This window comes from Bos taurus, chromosome 16 (assembly GCF_002263795.3).
Source record: "Bos taurus isolate L1 Dominette 01449 registration number 42190680 breed Hereford chromosome 16, ARS-UCD2.0, whole genome shotgun sequence".
Classification (NCBI taxonomy): domain Eukaryota; kingdom Metazoa; phylum Chordata; class Mammalia; order Artiodactyla; family Bovidae; genus Bos; species Bos taurus.
Window position 1 is genome coordinate 66572555 of NC_037343.1, and position 21330 is coordinate 66593884.

Below are 21330 nucleotides of genomic sequence, written 5' to 3' on the forward strand. Positions count from 1 at the left end.
GGATTTCTTTGGAGGGAATGATGCTGAAGCTGAAACTCCAGTACGATGGCCACCTCATGCGAAGAGTTGACTCATTGGAAAAGACTCTGATGCTGGGAGGGATTGAGGGCAGGAGGAGAAGGGGACGACAGAGGATGAGATGGCTGGATGGCATCACTGACTCGATGGACGTGAGTCTGAGTGAACTCCAGGTGTTGGTGATGGACAGGGAGGCCTGGCGTGCTGCGATTCATGGGGTCGCAAAGACTTGGACACAATTGAGTGACTGAACTGAACTGATTCTTGCTTTGTCACATATGTGTTGCCCTAATCTTTGCTCTATCAGGCCATCTTATTTTTTAAATGCATTTCAAAGTAAATGCATACACAACTCATAAGCACAGAAGCATAAATAAACTTAACTCAGAAGCTGTATTTTTTTATAATTCCTTTTTTCCTTTGTGATAAAACATACCTATTTGTAATGCATAAATTTAAATGTACTCTTTGATTCATTTGCCAAATAAGTATAATTGTGTATGCCCTTTTCTTTGGGGATCCCAGTCATACTTTGAGACTTCTAATATTATTTCATAGGTCCCCAAGGCTTCGTAAACATTTTTCAATCTTTTTTCCCTCTGTTATTCAGATTGGATAATCTACTGAACTGTCTTCAAGTTCACTTAGGTTTGTCATCTTCAATCTGCTATCCATTTCATTCAGTGATTTTAAAACTTCATAGTTTTTTATTTTTCAGTTTGAAAACTTCTTTTGGTATTGTTAGTTTATGTTTCTCTGCCAGATTTTCCTGTTTTTTTATTCATTTGTTGTTGTTGTTCAGTCACTCAGTCATGTCCAACTCTTTGCAATCCCATGGACTGCAGCATGCCAGGCTTCCCTGTCCTTCACTATCTCCCAGAACTTGCTCAAACTCATGTCCATTGAGTCGGAGATGCCATCCAATCATTTCATCCTCTGTTGTCCCCTTCTCCTCCTGCCCTCAATCTTTCCCAGCATCAGGGTCTTTTCCAATGAGTCAGCTCTTCGCATTAGGTGGCCAAAGTACTGGAAGTTCAGCATCAGTCCTTCCAATGAATATTCAGGACTGATTTCCTTTAGGACTGACTGGTTTGATCTCCTTGCTGTCCAAGCAACTCTCAAGAGTCATCTCCAACACCACAGTTCAAAAGCATCAATTCTTTGGTGCTCAGCCTTCTCTATGGTCCAACTCTCACATCCATACATGACTCCTGGAAAAACCATAGCTCTAACTATGTTGACAAAGTAATGTCTCTGCTTTTTAATACACTGTCTAGGTTTGTCATAGCTTTTCTTCCAAGGAGCAAGCATCTTTTAATTTCATGGCTGCAGTCACCATCCACAGTGATTTTGGAGCCCAATAAAATAGTCTCTCACTGTTTCCATTGTTTCCCCATCTATTTGCCATGAAATGATGGGACCGGATGCCATGACCTTCCTTTTTTGAATGTTGAGTTTTAAGCCAACTTTTTCACTCTCCTCTTTCACTTTCATCAAGAGGCTCTTTAGTTCCTCTTTGCTATCTGCATATCTGAGGTTATTGATATTTCTCCCGGCAACCTTGATTCCAGCTTGTACTTCATCCAGCCTCGCATTTCTCATGATGTACTCTGAATATAAGTTAAATGAACAGAGTGACAATATGCAGCCTTGATGCCATCCTTTCCCAATTTTGAACCAGTCTGTTGTTCCATGTTTGGTTTTAACTGTTGCTTCTTGACCTGCATACAGATTTCTCAGGAGGCAGATAAGGTGGTCTGGTATTCCTATCTCTTTAAGAATTTTTCATAGTTTATTGTGATCCACACATAATGTTAATTATGTAGATATTTCTCATTGTAATATTATGTGAATTGTAATAGCTGCTTTAAAATACTTGTCTATTAATTTGAGTATCTGGTTCATTTAGGATTGGTTTCCATTGATTGCCTTTCCTTTTGAATTTTGTTTGTATTTTTCTGTTCCTTTGTGTATAAAGTAATCTTGGATTGTATCCTGGACATGTGGATAATATTTTGTGTAGACTCTGGATTCTGTTAAGATCTTCAGAATAATGTTAATTTTTTCAGTTTAAGTAAAATAAAAACAAGAGCTACCTGGTCCTAATCTGAATCTTACATTTTTTGTAAGCAGTCTATGTATATTGACTGATTAATTTTCACAACCCTATAAATCCTATAAGATAGACCATATTATAGATGAGGAAACTAGACACAGAGAAGTTAAGTAACTTGCCCAGACAGCTAGTAAGTGGAGGAGCTCCAGAATCTGACCTTCAAATATTTCTTAAAGTGGGGTGCTAGGAGTGGATACAGAAATTGGTGCACAGATCTGAAAATATTAAGAAGTTAGAGTTTCTATAAGACTTGGAGAGACTAGGTATGAGAAAGTGACGGAAAGAGAAGAATCTAAGAGTGCTCTGAACTTTTGTCTTAAGCAACGGATAATTGGTAATAAAACCTATTGATGTAATGAAAACTGGAAGAATACCTAGATTCTGTTGTTGTGGGGAGGGAAGTAGTACTTTCGGTTTTTTGAGTTTGAAATTTTGTTAGACATTCAGAGTTGTCTAGTAGGCAGTTGAGAATATGAGTCTGGAGTTTGGGGGTAGGGTGGTTAGGGCTGTAGATATAAGTTTGGGTATCTACACATGGATATCCTTTAAAGTCATTGGACTGAATGAGATAACTAAGGTAAAAGTATAGCTAGAGAAGAGCAAATGGCTGGGGAAAAATTCCCAAGATACTTACACACCAAGGAACTGGAAAGTATTTGGCAAAAGGAACTAAGAGCAGCGAGTAGTTCTGAAGAAATTTTAGGAGAACATAGCGTCACGAAAGCCAGGAGGAGAGAGAGTTTTCAGAAGAAAGAGGGGGTAATATGCATGAAATACCACTGGCATCTTTAGAAAGATGAAGACAGAAAAGTGTCTATTGGAATTAGTAAAATGGAGGTCAGTAGAGTAATAAGGTTGGACATACTGGAGTAGGTTGAAGAATCAACCTACTATTTGAGTAGGTTGAGTGAGTAAGTGGAGACAGGAATTTCTGAATCATAAGTTAATAGGGTTGTAGTGAGTTGGGATCAAAGGAAAGAGCAGAATTTTTTATCTGAGTGGGAGTCATACAATAGAAAGTGATACATTTATCAACATTAATCATTAACCAAATAGTTGCTTTAGCCAATTCATTGGATTGTTTTGAAAATCAAATGATTTCTGCAGAACATGAACTATTTTAGGAATTTTTTTATATGCTTTGTAATTTCTGTGGATTATCCTTTTATATAGTAAATACCTGTTGATCACAGTCCACATTGACTTATCTTTTTTGTTGTTACATTAAAAATTGATGCTTAATGAATGCTTTTTCAAAATCATTTCTTTTGAAACATTGACTAATTGTTTTATTCCTCTGGATTTCAGTTTTCCCATTTTGGAAAATAGATGATAAATGAGGAAGAAATATATTTCTTGTCAGAGATGTCTGAGCATGGAATAGGGGTTTTAAAAAATAACATATAGTGTATGATTCCATTATTGAAAAGCAATATACATACATCAATGTATTTACTATTCAATTAATTTATTTTATTTATCAATGTCTGAAAATATTTTAATAGAATACCAAATAGAATTGTGTTTATCAAAATGTAACAATACAAAATAGTAAAATGAAGAGAATAAAGAAACAGAACTGTATAAAATTAGGTAACACTAATTTTTTTCATAAGGTAGGACAAATTTTGTCATTTGCAAAAAGATAAGTATCAAAATCAAGATGTCTTATATGGAGTGAAATCCAGTTCAGTTTATTTGAGCCTGAGCCCATCAAGGACAATGTTAATTCTGAAATTTCTACTGTCCCTCTAGGAAGGAAAAAGGCTAGCCTGAATCCCAGGTGTCTTCTGATCCTTCCTTAAACTTTCCCGTTTTCTGTATGCCTGTTCTTCAAAAGGACCTGCCTCCATCTATCTTTTGCTAATAGTACCAGCTCCACTTCCTGACCCATTTCTATAAGTCACTTCTTTTGGTTCTGGCTTTGAACATTTTGTCAGCTGACTCCCACAGGCTTCCTTTTATTCTGTGCTTTATCCAGAGAATGCTGAGTCCCGGCTCAGTGTCAGTTTTGGAACACAGATTTCCTGCCTGGCTCTGTAGGACCAAAGCTACTCTGCAAAGTGTGTGTGTGTGTGTGTGTCTTTCTCCCATTCTGTCTGCGGTGGGCAGTGGTGGCCATCATGTTCTGATGCCCTCAATGCAGTCTGCCACTTGCTCAGCTGCATCTTGGCTTGCATCCCTGTGTTCCAGTGTTCTTTGTCAGTGTCCTTTTTGGATTAGGAGTGCTTTATAGGAAACTGGTAACACTGCTTATTTTTGGCCACTGAGAAAAGAGTCAAAAAAGTCTCAATCAAAAAAAAAAGGACATCTCCTAATTTCTCCAGTGGTTTTCTTTGTTTTTAAAGGTTATCTGAAGGTGAAGGAGTTGAAGAACATTTTGGGGGGCTGTTTACTCTGCCTTAGGGGCCCTTTCTTTGCCCTTCTCCTTATCTACTGCACTTCTACCTTCAAAATCCAGTTGAAATCTCAGCTACTCCGTGAAGACACACCACCCCTGCCTTAGGAATCTGCCTTTTCTCTGTGCTCTGGTGACACACAATGTCTACACTAGTTCTCAAACTTAACATGTACCGCCTCTCTACTAAGTATAAGTTTTGTCTTCTCAGTTAGACTGTTGACTTAAAAACATTCACAACCTAAAAGCTGAGAGTTATGTTTTATTTGGTGGGAAATTGTAGGATTTCAAGCTCAGAAGACAGTGTCTCAAGTAACCAACGCTGAGAGAAGTGATCTGAAGAACAAAGGGAGGAGCCAGGTTATATAGAAACTTTGCAACAATGGGCAGGTAGTCTGAACATCAAAAGATTAATAATGCTAATTTAAGAAAACCACATATGCCAACTTAAGGAATTTAGTGCTTTTCTAAGCATAGAAAGATGCGAGAGTCAGGGCTTACTGACATCATTCCTTTCATGGTCATCTCAGCTATCTGGGCCAGTATCCTGTGTTTTTCACAGACTGAGCTCTCTTGGGACTCATCGTAGGGAGTGGCTATCGTCTAATGGCTGCTAGATGGGAGCTGTTCTCCTTCCTGAGTGCCCTTAGGACTCACCAGCTCATATTGAAGGCTTGCAATTGCTGATTACAGTGACATCCTTGTTTACTGGTATACCGGGAATATTTCATTTCTTAAGCCTATCAGCTTTGCCCCTCACTCCCTGATTCTAAGTACAGGCTCTGGAGTGAGTATCTGAAATCCTGGCTGTATCACTGGTTACTTGTATGACCTTGTTCAAGCCTCTAACCATCTCTATGCCTTAGACTCCTTCATTGTTCAGTGTGACAATAGTATCTATCTAAGGTTGTTGGGTGAGTTAATCGAACTTGTGTACGTTACATGTTTATATATGTTGGTACATAGCTTGGCACATAGCTTGTTGTTCAGTCCCTAAGTCGTGTCTGACTCTTTGTGACCCCATGGACTGCAGCATGCCAGGCTTCCCTGTCCTTGACTATCTCCTGGAGTTTGCTCAAACTCATGTCCAGTGAGTCCGTGATGCCATCCAACCATCTCATCCTCTGTTGCCCCCTTCTCTTTGATATATAGCTAGACTTCAATAATTATGTTTGTATGGTTATTGTTATTTAACTTTTGAGATTAAAAGAACTGGAGAAAGTTATGGAATATTCTACAAAAGTGGGTTCTGCCATAGTGGAATTTAAATTCTAAATGTTAATAACTACTCAATTATTTATTTAAATACTACTCTTTTAATAAGTACAGGGTAATCTGAGCACCCTGGAGGGTTTGGAAAAGTTACCCTGAGGAAGTGATAAATGAATTTAGGTCTTGAAAAGAAATAGGTATGAACCGGGTGAATGTCAGGAAGAATATTCCAGACAAAAGGAATGGCATGTGTGGTGACTCTGATCTGGAGGAAAGCATAGGGTATCTGAGGAACTAAAAGGTCAGCGTGACTAGAACACAGTGATGGAGTGAAGAACTGGGTTTTATATGTTGTCATTTTGCTGATATCTTATGTTTATATATTGAAGAGCTCAATTATTAATAATACTTGCTGGTACTGGAGTCTTCTTGGGTAAAGCTGGCTCACCTGATTCTTTTAGACACCAAAAAAAAGGAACTTTCTGGCTAAGTGGTGCATCAGTAAGGGTCCAATCAGAAAACAGAAACCACATTTAACATATCAGCAGTGAGAATTTGAAGGATGAGTTAGTTCCACAGGGTACTGGAGAAATGAACAACTGGGGAGCGAACACCAGAGGGAGTGACTGAGAAGCCACTACATCTCCAGACCAGAATCTTGTTGCCTCTCTGTCACACACACACACATCCATTCTCTCACACAGTCCTGGCTTCATATAGCCCAGAGGAGCTAGAACCACGTGTGTGAGGGCCTGGGGCTGGTGGGAGAGGGGCTCTCTGGGTGCTGCCAGTAGGTGCTAGTACCTCAGGAGCTTGGAAAAGCTAGGAAGACTTCTCAGTTGGTGCTGGTACCTATACCATTAAGAATGAACCATTCACAGTAGTTCCAAGAATACTGAAATAAAGTAGGAGACTGAGGCCAACTGCCCGTCCCAGGGTGGGACGTCATTGCTAAGACCAGTGATAGGAACCGGAAGAAAGCAGAAAGGAACTTGCCTTCTGGGCTCCCTCTAGCGGCCACTATTGGTAGAAAATGATAGGGGGTCAGAAGGCAAAGCAGAAATGTGATTTACAGAATCCTAGTGTGGGAACTTAAAAGGACTGATGTTGAAGCTGAAACTCCAATACTTTGGCCACCTGATGCGAAGAGCTGACTCATTTGAAAAGACCCTGATGCTGGGAAAGATTGAGGGCAGGAAGAGAAGGGGATGATAGAGGATGAGACAGTTGGATGGTATCACCAACTTGATGGACATGAGTTTGAGTAAACTCAGGGAATTGGTGATGGACAGGGAGGCCTGGCGTGCTGAAGTCCATGGGGTCACAAAGAGTCGGACACGACTGAGTGACTGAACTGACCTGAGTGTGGGAACTGGCGTGCTGCCCGTTCAAGGGGTCACAAAGAGTCGGACACGACTGAGTGACTGTACAACAACAAGGCTGCTGAAGCTGAGCAGGTGCCACCAGAGACCATTTTATTACCCCCTCCCCTCCAGCCCATGGTGTGGAAGATTTTGTCACCTAAACCGCAAACTATAGGTTATAAGTAATTTCTCAATATTTGTGAATAGCAAAGTTAACCACTGTTTGATACTAAGTTGACTGAACTCCAACCACAAGCAAATGGATTTTTAGTCATCTCAAAAAGTTCTAGCAAAGACTAAAATGTGATGTTCATTAGATACTTCGGAATATTAAAAATAATGACTGGACTACCCAATACTACTTTTAAGTACCTTAAAATACACAGGTTTAGGTATAGCTAGTTTTTTTCTCATGTGTCCTATATTGAAAGATGTGTTTGTGTGGAAGATCTATTTAGTGAAAAGTGATTTCAATTAATTTCTCTTTGTCAGTGACAATACTTGAATTTAGTACTTTAGTTCCATTATTTCAACTCATATTCCTCCAAAGAATTAGTGAATTAAGGACATTGGTTTGAAAGAAATGAACTTTTTACCTAAAAAAAGCATTGAGATGTTATTTATCATTCAGATTGATTCATCTGTCTCAAACATTCATTTCCTGAAAATAATCCATTGGTATTATTTGTATGATAATTGAAACCTTATTGTTTTATTTCACATAGTTTTCCTGTTCTGATTTTCAGCATTAGAAAGCAATAATAACCTTGGTGAAAGAAAATTCCTGTGTGTCATTATTCATGGCCAGTCCTAGCTGGCCATTAATCCCTCAGTAATGCCACATACTTTGATTCTGTTGCTTAAATCAACAGGAACTAGAATTACTGGCAGTCACAGAGGTCTGATAATTCAATGTTCAACTGTAAAACAAAATTCAGTTTTTATCAGAAATACAAGATACAATAAATGGGTGAATATATTTATTTCTCAAAAATATAGGCATGTTATAGATTCCTGAAAAATTACCCAGATAGTAATTTTTTTAAATAAGTTATGCATTATTTATGTGTTTGTTTCTCAACTGATAATAATATTTATGTGAGAAACAGGAAAAAAAATCATGGTGCAAACATAACATAAATCTATAATGGATTTGGACTTCTTTCTACATTTAATATGCATGCCATTGTTGCTTCTTTATGGAATCAACTATGGGTTCGACAGACGAGTCTTCAAAAGTTACTTCATTTACTCTGGATGCTTCACTTTCTGTTAGAATATATTGCCATAAAGTGCTAGCTAGTATCTTGATTATGTTGTATAGTTGCATACTTTAATATTAATGCATAAAATGTAACTTATTAACATAGTAAAGCATAAATGTTGACCTGAATTATGAAACATCATTATTATTTTTAAAGTAAATACCAAATTGAAAACAAGATTAAAGTATGTTTAAAAAAAATAAGTAGGTATAATTCTGTACCTTTGTTGATGATCTTAGCTCTTGTCAATCAAACCTCAGCTCTAGTCTAGTTTTAGTCTGGGAGAAGTTGCTAATACTTAACTTGGCCACAGACCTTTTTGGCACTTCCCCAGTTTACTAAGAGTTTGAGTAGCTTCTCTAGCTTCACTTGTATTCCTGGTACAAGATTTAACTTCCTTACAGATGCAGTCTTCTATTTGTCTTTAGCTTCCACACTTAATACTACTTAGGTTTTTTGTTCTCTAAGATCCATATACCCAGTCTCTTACTTTCTCTTTAATGGGGTAGAAGGTTGTCCTTCTGATTCACAAGGCCAATGTTGATGGAGAGAAATTGCAGATATGATATGCCTCTCCCAGGCAGCCGCACACCTAAGTTGACAATCACATTTTTCCCCCTCAACTACATGAAGACTTACTAGTCTCATTTGCCCTTTCTTAAACTACTCTGAGCTTCTTTTCTATTTCTCTCGACAAATTGCTTAGTTGAGTGTCTGTAGAATGAAATGTACATTAAATCAATTCTACAGGATGCCTCATACCCAAGGTCTAACGTGTTTTTCTTTCTGGTCTTGCTGAGACCATCTATTCTAAGTTAACTTATCTAAGCAATATCAGAGTGTAACTTTTTAAAAAACATTTTCTTTCTTTGTTTATTTTTGGCTACACTGGGTCTTCGTTGCTGCATGTGAGCCTTCTCTCGTTTCAGTGAGCAGAGGCTGCTCTCTAGTTGCTGTGCATGGGCTTCTCGTTGCAATGGCTTCTCTTACTTTGGAGCACAGGCTGACGTGTGCACAAGCTTAAGTAGTTGTGGCTTGTGGGCTCAGTAGTTGTGGCACACAGGGCTAGTTGCTCCGAGGCACGTGGAATCAGACCTGTGTCCCCTGCATTGGCAGGTGAATTCTTAACCACTGGACCACCAGAGAAGTCCCAAAGTGTAGCTTTTAAAACCACACCGAAACTCTTCCAGAGAGCAACCAACAGGTGCAAAGTGGTTTTAAGATAAACTCTAGAGTTGGACTATGAAGAAAGCTGAGCACAGAAAAATTGATGCTTTTGAACTGTGGTGTTGGAGAAGACTCTTGAGAGTCCCCTGGACTGTGAGGAGATCCAACCAGTCCATTCTAAGGGAGATCAGTCCTGGGTGTTCATTGGAAGGACTGATGTTGAAGCTGAAACTCCAATACTTTGGCCACCTCATGTGAAGAACGGACTCACTGGAAAAGACCCTGATGCTGGGAAAGATTGAGGGCAGGAGGAGAAGGGGACGACAGAGGATGAGATGGTTGGATGGCATCACCGACTCAATGAACAGGGGTTTGGGTGGACTTTGGGAGTTGGTGCTGGACAGGGAGGCCTGGCGTGTTGTGGTTCATGGGGTCGCAAAGAGTCAGACACGACTGAGCGACTAAACTGAACTGAAGAAACACATTAGGGAAAATAATAACTATGTGTAATGCTAGTTTTGTTGACTAGATTAAGGCAACTGCTTACAATAGTCCTTTCATAGGCAGAGTTCATCTTTGGGGAGGACATAGGAAAATTTGCATAGGAGCCAAGGAATTTTCTGGGACTAAAGCATCAAGAACCTGGCCCCATCTCTTTTGAGTTTCAATGTTATTAGAACATCTTCAGTCAGTTGATGCTAACTGAACTCTGCCATCAGGAAGGACTCCAAACGTTCTAAGAAATGTGCAAAATATTATGGTGTCCTAATTTTAACACCAAGGTTGCGTGTTGGTGGCAGATATCCACCAACAGAATGTACAAAATGTGAATATGGTAGAAGCTATTCTTGGCCAAGCCAGAAACGTTCTGGGGAGCCATATTTTAGATGGAATGACTGCATATTTGATTATGACCTAAAAGAGCTATAGCAAGGGTCAGTGAAGAAGTCATTACAAGTGGACAAGCATCCTATGGGCATTCAGAACTCAGTAGTTATGTGATGGGGTTGCTAGTGAATAATCATGCTAGTGGTTTTGTTATACTTCTTGGCTCTCATCATGTGATATTTGAAAATAGGACCAGCAGCCTTGGGGTAAGTAAGTAAACTGAGTAAGTAAACTTGGATGGTTCAGAGCAAGTAGTGGTTCCTAGGCTTCCCCAGTGGTTCAGGTGGTAAAGAATCCCCCTGCCAGTGCAGGAGACACAGGTTCAGTCCCTGGGTTGAGAAGATCTTCTGGAGAAGGAAATGGCAACCTATTCCAGTATTCTTGCCTGGGAAATCTCATGGACAAAGGAACCTGGAGGGCTACAGTCCAGGTTCCTCTTTCCAGGGGTTGGAAAGAGTCAGACATGACTTAGTGACTAAACCACCACCGTCACCCAGCAGTGGACCCTAAAGGAAAATATAGTTACCTTTGTATTCCAAGCTTGGTAAAGAAGGTCATAATTAGTAACATGTATTTGAAAATGTTAAGATAGTCATAATTTATTCTGACTGTGTATGTTAGTCACTCAGTTTTGTCTGACTTTTGTGACCCCATGGGGTGTAGCCCACCAGGCTCCTCTGTCCACAGGATTTTTGCAGGCAAGAACACTGGAGTGGGTTGCCATTTCCTTCTCCAGAGGATCTTCCTGACCCAGGGATTTAACCCAGGTCTTCTGCTTTGCAGGCTGACTCTTTACTGTCTGAGCCACCAAGGAAACCTAATTCATTCTGAACTTCAGAAGAATTTGTCCTACATTATGACATTTATCTGGGTTTCCCAGCTGATATTAGTGGTAAAGAATCCACCTGCAATGCAGGAGCCACAGGAGATGTGAGTTCAATCCCTGGGTGGGGAAGATCCCCTGGAGGAGGGCATGGCAACATCCACTCTGGTATTCATGCCTGGGGAATCCCATGGACAGAAGAGCCTGGTGGGCTACAGTCCATGGGTTCAGAGAGAGTCAGACACACTAAAGCGATTTTGCATTCATGCAGCACACATGACATTTATCATATTTGTAACATTAAACCTATTTTTTGCAAAGATACAGCCTCTCCCTTCAAAATTTGTTTATTAAGGGCCATGATTTATCTTTATCTCAACTCTTGCTTCACCTCCCATGGAGTACAGCAAAGCACCTTATGCAAAATAAGTAGTAAATTAGCCAACTCAGTATTAAATTATAGAATGAAAGAAAACATTTGGAACACCCAGAATATTTTAAAATGCTCACACATCTTTATGAGCAATATTTGTTTTATTTAAGAAAATTAATTTGTTAGAATTAAAGTTTAAAATAATTATTTTAATGTTCCAATATACAGAAAAATGATGTGATTTGAGGAGTTAAGTCTAAGTGAAAAGAAGACTTAGCTCTTAGCTATGCGCCAGAAATTCTGATTGATGTTTGGAACTTGCTGTTGTATGTTTTGGGAAAGTCTTTTGATCTCAGTTCTTTACTTTCCTTGTCAGTTTTATCTGTCTTTATATTTTTATATGTGTAGTAAGTGTTTCAAGTGGATTTATTCTCAATATTTGATTTTTAAAAGTTTACATGCCATTTCTTAAAAAGTCCATATCCTGTTTGTAATGACTAATTTGATGTGGCAACTTGGCTAGGCCACAGTACCCAGCTACGTAGTCAAATATTATTTTGGATGGTTCTGTGAGGCTGTTTTTGGATGAGATTTATATCTAAACTGGTGGGATTTGACTGAAGTAGATGGTCTTCCATAATGGCCATCCAGACACTGGAACTTTACAGATCTTCTCTGTATCTTGCTTGTTCATAAAGCAGGAATAGCCATTTTGGGAAGCAGGGAGGGAGCTGGAAATATGGAGAAGGATGGTTATTTCATCACAAGCCTACATTTTCCTTTGAGGGAAGAGTCATAGCTTTCATTAAATGAGGGGACAATGAAAGATTTTTAGGTTCAGGAGTCAGCTGATCAGGTCATAAAGACATAACTTCAGTGGCTGTATGGAGGTTGAAATCAAGGAGACAGTATTTCGGAGTATTAATGCTTAGGTGGTGATTACAGCAGACTGGATGAGAGACAATAATAGTCTAAATTTATGCACTAAGCAATGATGATGGAGAGAAAAGAAATCTAAAGAACTATTAAGAGCATATGGATCAAAAGGCATAGAGATCATATATATTGTGAAGGGAAGACAGAAAAAATCTAGAATGACCCCCCACTTTGTGGTTTGAGAAACCACTGTGTGATGGTCCAATCCCTGAAATGGCAGAAAAGATAAACAAGCATATAGTTTAGAGGAAGACAATAAATTTATCCTGGGATATGCTAGTTTGAGAGCCTCTGAGCCATCTAGATGGAAATGTCTGGCAGGCATTTGAAAATACAAACCAGGAGGTCAAGAACAAAATACCGATGGTAGAAATGGAATGGAAACCCCCAGGCACTGAAGCCAAGAAAATGGATAAGATCATCAAAGGAGAACATAGGCCCAGAAGAGATGAATTCTTGACCAAAGAATCACAGAGAATACCAAGTCATGAAGAAACAGAGGAGAGTCCTGAAAGAAAATGTGGGTAAGAGTGGTGAGAAAGGATGGAATCATTAGGAAGGAAAAAAGAGAATTCTGTTTTAATTTACTATCATTTCAGGAAAATAGGTTAAGCAGCTGTGGCAGACACACTGCTCTGTGCTCAAAAATCTGTCTCCTGCTCACTGCTCTGGGTCCCAGGAACACTACATTTTCCAGTCCCCCACTGCATCCACGTGGGACCAAAAGATTGAAAATCAGCCAACCGGAAGAAGGTAGAAGTGGAAGTAAGGTAGTCTACTTCCGAGCCAGGTCCCTAAGACACTGCAGGTGGTTTTTGTGCATCTCTCTCTTTCCCATCCATGTGACCAGATACGACAGAGCTCCCTCATCAGAAATATTTATATCAGACTTTGCCTAAGTGGGAAATAGGCGTTTATTGTGTTAACCTACTAAGATATTGGGAGAAGGCAGTGCACCCCACTCCAGTACTCTTGCCTGGAAAATCCCATGGATGGAGGAGCCTGGTGCAGTCTATGGGGTCGCTAAGAGTCGGACATGACTGAGTGACTTCACTTTCTCTTTTCACCTTCATGCATTGGAGAAGGAAATGGCAACCCACTCCAGTGTTCTTGCCTGGAGAATCCCAGGGACGGGGGAGCCTGGTGGGCTGCCGTCTCTGGGGTCGCACAGAGTCGGACACAACTGAAGCGACTTAGCAGCAGCAGCAGCAACTAAGATATTGAGGTTATTTATTATAGCAGTCAATATCCTTTTATCTATACAACAATTTAAAAGCTCTTTTTTAAAGTTATCTGTTTGGTATTGCTGACACACTTTAAAAACATAGCCATCCTAACAATATTTATCTTTCAAGACTAATTTACTGTCATTTCAGGATATAAGTTTCAGGGTCATTGGAATGGCATCAAGTTTTAAATTTATGTTTAAAAAGACTAATAATAGATGGAGGAATAAGAGGTTAGTACGTGCATACACTTCATGATCTTGTCCTGATTATGTTGTAGCCTGTCAAGAACACAGGCCTTCTCTCTACCACCCTCTTGGGGCCATCCAAATCCTTAAAGGGTAGAACCTAGAGTCTCTAGTGTCACGGGTTTGTGATGTTGCATGTGATTTCTCTTGAATGGAATGTCTAAACAGTGATTTACTACCATAGCAGAAGCCTCCTGGTCCTAGGATTATGAACAAAATATAATATAAGTGGAGAATGTTACAAGAGCACACAAGGAACCTCTTCCAAGTCAGTCTTCTGGACTAATAGCAAAGACCTCAAAGGCAGACTGACCAATTATGAGCTCCTCAGAGGATGTGTTCAAGAAAAGTAATTCAACCACAAAAAGAAATGTAGACAACAAAATTAATAACTTTTGGATTAATTATCCAAAGTATGAAATGCATCCATACTCAAATAAATAATAAATAATAGAATCATAAAAATAAATAATTAAAAAATAAGTGGGGAGGAAGAGACAAATCTCCCATAACAAAAATTCCAAATAATTCATGTCGATACTAACCTTCAAGGAGGTGGAATAGAACTCGGCTTGCTCCCAAAGAGTACAGGACAGGAAAGGGGAAAATAACTTGACAGTGGAGAAACCTGGCAACCAAATGCCTCCTCCAGGTAATCAACACCATTGGCAGTGAGTCGTGTCGACAGCATGTACCCTTGATATGATGTTGTAAGAATTGCATTTCACCTCTGTGGTCTTCGGTAACCCCAGTGAGATCAAGAGAAACACATCAGACAAAACCAAAGTGAGAGATATTCTACAAAATAGCTGAGCAATGCTCAAAACTGTCAAGGTCATCAAAAACAAGGAGAGTCTGGGAAACTGTCTCAGCCAAGAGGAGCCACGACAACTAAATGCAGTGTATCTTGCGTGGGGATCCTGGAAGAGGTGAAGGTCATTGGAGAAGAACTAGTGATATTTTGATAAAGCGTGGTTTGGTTAATAATAGCGTATACATATTGGCTCATCAGGCTTCCCGGGTCTGGTGCTAGTGATAAAGAACCCGCCTGCCAAATGCAGGAGATGTAAGAGACGTGCGTTCGATCCTTGGGTCAGGAAGATCCCCTGGAGGCGGGCATGGCAATCCACTCCAATGTTCTTGCCTGGAGAATCCCCATGAGCATAGGAGCCTGGTGGGCTATAGTCCACAGTGTCGCACAGAGTCAGACATGACTGAAGTGACTGAGCACGCACACATTGGCTCACGAGCGGTGAGGAATGGATCACAGCGATCTAAAATCTTAACGGGAAACAGGTGTGGGATACATGCACACTCTCTGTACTATTTTTGTGACTATTCTAAGAAATCTAGAATTATTCTAACATAAAATTTGTGTGTTTTATTTTTAAAAAGCAACTTAGAAAAAAAATCATTTATTTATTGAAGAAATATAAGCATGTAATTCACAGCGAAACTGACCATAATCTTCTCTAATTCTCCAGCTTTCTGAAACTCACTGGTGGACCGTCTCCCCAAATCTATATTAATTCTTCATCTCCATCTGTCTTCCTGGTTACTTTCCTGCCTATATTCCTTCTTTAAGCTCCATCTTCCTTACTCTAAAATATTCCCCATCAGACACAGCCCAATGGGTAGTTTTCCCTCTGTTACTGCTATTTTTCTTGGAGAAACTAGGTGATCCAGTTCTTGTCCTCTGCATCCCTTCTCATCTTTGCTTCAGTTCCGGTAGAAGGCTGGGGTGAGCTGTGGGTGTGTTGATCATTCTCAGCCCCATTATACAGACAGATGACTTTAATAAATTAGCAGATTAAGGGGGGAAAGGCAAATTTCTTTGTTTTAGAAAAGCTACTGCAAAGTTAGTGAAGGAGGAAGTAAAGGTAGACCCTTAACTGCCAGGCTTTTTATATTTACTGCCCAATATCATATATTTAATAAGAATCAGCAACTATTAAATATGAAGTGAAAGTCACTGTCGTGTCCAACTCTTTGTGACCCCAAGGAATCCTCCAGGCCAGAATACTGGAGTGGGTAGCCTTTCCTTTCTCCAGGGGATCTTCCCAACCCAGGGATCAAACCCAGGTCTCCCACATTGCAGGTAGATTCTTTACCAGCTGAGCCACAAGGGAAGCCCAAGAATACTGGAGTGGGTAGCCTTTCCCTTCTCCAGAGGATCTTCCCAACCCCGGAATCAAACTGGGGTCTCTTGCATTGCAGGGCAGATTCTTTACCAACTGAGCTATCAGGGAAGCCCATTAAATTATAGGAAGCCCATTAAATTAAATATGAAGGAAATTTGATAAATATCTAATTCTCAAGTTGCACGTTAGATAAATAAGGGCCAGATGACCTCAGTGGCCAGCTCACCACAACGCAGTTAATGACCAGAGGATCCATGACTATTCATCTCTTCCTTCTTGCTTCTTTTATGTTCTTCAAACACCAAGTTCAAATTTTTGTCATGATGCAGGAGAGATACAGGCTTTGATATGGTAATTCTTTCCTGTCAAGTAAGAATCATGGAAAGAGATAAAACAGCAAATGAATACACGAAATGGGTCAGACTAACCAAATACTGTTATATTCTCTTTGATTTAAAGACATATCTACAGATATGTACCCAATAAGAGTCTGAATGAGCGGCATGTCAACCTTCCTGATCAGCCAGCAGCCACTACCTTCTAGCTCTTGGTGCTCAGACGTGTGGGGTTTCTCAGCCCCGTCTCTGAGGTTTCATCCTTCATTAAATACACAGGAACCACTGGTCTCCTTCAACCTTGGAGAGCTCCAGAAAGCTAACATCTTGTTTGGTAACCCCTGCCTTTATCATTTCCTTCAGTCGTCATTCACCCGTTTGTTCAGGCATGTGTTTGTTCAATTTGCCGAACACTAGGGCAAGGTGCTGAAAATACCAACAGAAAATGCATCAGCCCTAAAGTCCACATTCATACTGTCTACTAATTTAAGTGTTATGAGAAGAGTCTGTATCATTCTTCCAGTTATAAAAATCAAAAGTGTCTCTCAGTTCAGTTCAGTTTAGTCGCTCAGTCGTGTCCGACTCTTTGCAACCCCATGAATCGCAGCATGCCAGGCCTCCCTGTCCATCACCAACTCCCGGAGTTCACTCAGACTCACGTCCATCGAGTCGGTGATGCCATCCAGCCATCTCATCCTCTGTCATCCCCTTCTCCTCCTGCCCACAATCCCTCCCAGCATCAGAGTCTTTTCCAATGAGTCAACTCTTTACATGAGGTGGCCAAAGTACTGGAGTTTCAGCTTCAATTCAGTCCTTCCAAAGAAATCCCAGGGCTGATCTCCTTCAGAATGGACTGGTTGCATCTCCTTGCAGTCCAAGGGACTCTCAAGAGTCTTCTCCAACACCACAGTTCAAAAGCATCAATTCTTCGGCGTTCAGCTTTCTTCACAGTCCAACTCTCACATCCATACATGACCACAGGAAAAACCATAGCCTTGACTAGACGGACCTTTGTTGGCAAAGTAATGTCTCTGCTTTTCAATATGCTATCAAGGTTGGTCATAACTTTCCTTCCAAGGAGTAAATGTCTTTTAATTTCATGGCTGCAGTCACCATCTGCAGTGATTTTGAAGCCCCCAAAATAAAGTCTGACACTGTTTCCACTGTTTCCCCATCTATTTCCCATGAAGTGATGGGACCAGATGCCATGATCTTCGTTTTCTGAATGTTGAGCTTTAAGCCAACTTTTTCACTCTCCACTTTCACTTTCATTATTGACAAATTTCCTGTGGGAGGAAAAATTGCCCTCTGTTGAGAACCACTGCTATAGTGTATTCATAAATCATTCCTTAGTCAAATACTCCCTGCAGTTAACCAGAGTTCTTGTTCTATGTAACTGCCTCCTTTCTCATAATCTGTCCTATGAATTTTAGCTAATTTTTCTCCCCAGATTCAGATCTCTAACTCTTCAACTCAGAAAAATCTGGGTCTATTTGACTTCTCTCTCTCTCTGGAAATCCACTGAAAGGCAAAATGAAGTTTTTTGCAGTCTTGTGGAACAAAAATTAGAGTTTGTAACTATAAGGAATATACCAGGTACCCAGATAAAAAAACTAGAGGCTGTGGATAATAGTAGAATGAGCATAAATACAGCTTTAATTTGGCATAATTTCTCATAATTTCCATAATTTCTCTTGGATTAAGGTCAGTACCATCCAGTTAGCCTAGTAGAAAGAAAGTGAAATATTTCTGGAGGAAGGCAGTAGCATCTGTAACAGTCATAATTTTTACATAAAAAAGTTCAGTATTCAATCTAAAAATACTAGACACATTGAAAGACAAAGCCACATGACTAAAATTCAAGAGAAAAAAAATCTAAACAGATCTACATGTGATTCAGATGTTAAAGTAACTGACTTATACTTTAAATGACTATAATAATACATAAAAATAGAGATTTAATATTAGAGACTTCTCCAAAGTGATTGAAATCTATAAAAAGTAGAAATTATGAAATTGAAAAGTATAGTTTCTGAAATTATTAACTAATTTTATGAGTTTTAAAGGAAGCCAGATCAGCAGACGAATGGATAGTAAATATTCAAATTAATGACCACAGACAGAATGAAAAACACAGCTCTCCAGCAGCAGTGGGCCTCAATGAAAATGTATGAAAAGTTATAATCTATGTGTAATTAGAGTCCCAGGAGAAGAGGAGAAAGAGCAAAAATAGTATTTAAGGAGATCATGAATGAGAATGATCTCATATTGTTAAAAGAAACTAAGGCATAGATTAAAATAAGTCAAAATAGACTTTATAGAAAGAAACCATTAAGGATAAAGGGGATACTTACATAAAGACAAAAGGCTTAAGTTAGCATTTGTGAAAATTGTATACACCTAATAAAATGGCCTCAAAATACATAAAGTGAAAACTGTCAGAACTTAGAAATCGACAAAATAAATCATTGAGTGAAAGATTTTAACATATCTCTTAGAAAGGTCTTCAAGAGAAGATGTTAAGTTCTTTTAGGAATTCATGAACTGAGAAGACCAAATGATCAGAAATACATACATGTGTAAAATTTGAACAACACAAATAAGTGCAATCAAATAACAGAAAAATGTACCCCAAATTTAGAGAATGTATACTTTTCTCAAGCATACAAAAATACTTAGGAAAATGAACCACATACTAGGTTATGAAGCCATTCTCTATTCCCTCTCTGCTTCTTTATTGAAGCATAACTGATGTACAGCAGCAGTAGTTCCTGGTGTACGACACAGGGATTCCATGTTTCTACACATTGCAAATGATCATGATGGTAAGTCTAGTTACCATCTGTCACTACACAGTTATTACAGTGTCGTTGACTGTATTCCCCATGCTGTACTTTTGATTCCCGTGATTTATTTATTTTGTAACTGGAAGTTTGCACCAACAAGTTCCTGTCACCTATTTCACTCATCCTTCTAATCCCTTCTGATCCAGAAACCATCTGTTTGTTCTCTGTACCTGTGACTCTATTTCTGTTTTGTTATGTTTGTTCATTGGTTTTGTTTTTTATTTTTCATATACAAGTGAAACCATATATGATATTTATGTTTCTCTAACTTATTTCACTTAGTGTAATACTCTATAGGTCCACTCATGTAACAAATAGCACAATCTTATTATTTTTTATGACTGAATAATATGTCACTGTGTATATAAGACAAAGAATGGACAAGATCTTTATGGAGAATATGTTAAAACTCTATTAAAAGATATGAGAAAATGTTACTAAATAGAACAGATCATGTTCATTTATGGAGAGATACAGGATTTTGAAGATGCCAGCTGCCATCAAATTAGGTTTGTACTTAAGGCACTTTTCATAAATTTTCTGATAGGATTATTTTTGGAGCTTTTCACAAATTGATTTAAAATTATATGGAGCTCTTCCGAGCGGGGTCAAGGCCCAGCCGGCGGGAGCCGGGTTTGGAGAGTCCCGGGCACTCGGAGAATCCGGGTAGCCCCGGCTGGAGCCATGTCCCGGAACCTGCGCACTGCTCTCATTTTCGGCGGCTTCATCTCCCTGATCGGCGCCGCCTTCTACCCCATCTACTTCCGGCCCTTAATGCGGCTGGAGGAGTACAAGAAGGAACAAGCCATAAATCGAGCTGGTATTGTTCAAGAAGACGTGCAGCCACCAGGGTTGAAAGTGTGGTCGGATCCATTTGGCCGGAAATGAGAAGACTAACACCACCTCTAATTATGAAAGTAGACAAGAGACTTCATGCTTTCAGTTCTGCAGCAAGTTCAATAAGTCACCTGGCTAGAGAACGCTGGCTGGAGCAGAAAACTCTAGAAAGCCATAAAAAGTCCTATGCATGAGGAGTACGTCCCTCCTTAAAAGGACCCTGGAACAAATCATACTGTAGGAGGGTTTTCATGATTTGGTTTCCTTTCTAAAAATGAAGCTGTCTCACTCAGCTGGACTTGAAGGCTATCTACATATTATTCAGTCTCTACCTCTTAGCCAGCCAAGCTGTGATATGAATACAAACAACTAGTAGCCTGGGGAAGATTCTAGACTGTTTTGCCATCCTCCAAATAGGAAATTTCAGGGGGAAACTACCATATTGAGCAGCCTCATAGGGCTCTTTGAAAATGTTAAAGTTGATAAAACTCTTTGAGACAATAGACATTTGTACTCTTTAGGAATAATAGTGTTCACTTCACTTCTCTATTAGGAGGTTTGCTGCATGTTGGGATATAACTAATTTGAAGCAAACTTCAATATGGGTTCTGCATGCCTATTAGAAATCTTGTCAATTGGACTGAAATGAAAATATATATATTAAAATGATTTCTCTTTAAAAAAAAAAATAAAAAATAAAATTATATGGAAAAATGAATTTACATGAAAAGATAAATTTGTAGAGAAAAGAGGGAAATACTTTATCAGATATTAACAATCAGTAATAAAAGGAGAGGTCTGTCACAGAAACATCATGCCGATGAAAGAGAAAGGGAACTTAGAACTTCTTATTTATGACTGAGAAATTGGCATATGCTAATGTGGTCTCTCTGAAACATGGAGAAGGGGATGAATTATTAGATAGTATTGGGGAAAATCATCTCACTGGGTAGATAAAAATAAATGTGGATCCCAATTCATACTATATATAAAAATAAAATCAGAATGGACTGAGTGAGAGCTGATGCTATGAAGTTTGTAAAAATAATAAAGAAGGTATTTTTGTGACTTAAGCTTTAAATATGTTATCTTAACAAGATAAAAAGGGAAAAACATGAATTTGCCTATAGCACAATT

General features: G+C 39.2%; 1 protein-coding gene across 1 annotated transcript; it reads left to right on the top strand.

The window, feature by feature from the left end:
* Nucleotides 1–19948: 19948 nt before the first annotated feature.
* LOC101904614 (small integral membrane protein 20) lies at nucleotides 19949–20547 on the top strand. Its single transcript, XM_005217404.4, has one exon. The coding sequence runs from the start codon at nucleotides 20041–20043 to the stop codon at nucleotides 20242–20244; it is 204 nt and encodes a 67-aa protein (XP_005217461.1). The 5' UTR covers nucleotides 19949–20040; the 3' UTR covers nucleotides 20245–20547.
* The last annotated feature ends 783 nt before the right edge of the window (nucleotides 20548–21330 follow it).

Excerpts from the sequence above, each read along its gene's own strand:
- LOC101904614 (XM_005217404.4), top strand. The coding sequence starts at position 20,041 with ATGTCCCGGAACCTGCGCACTGCTCTCATTTTCGGCGGCTTCATCTCC.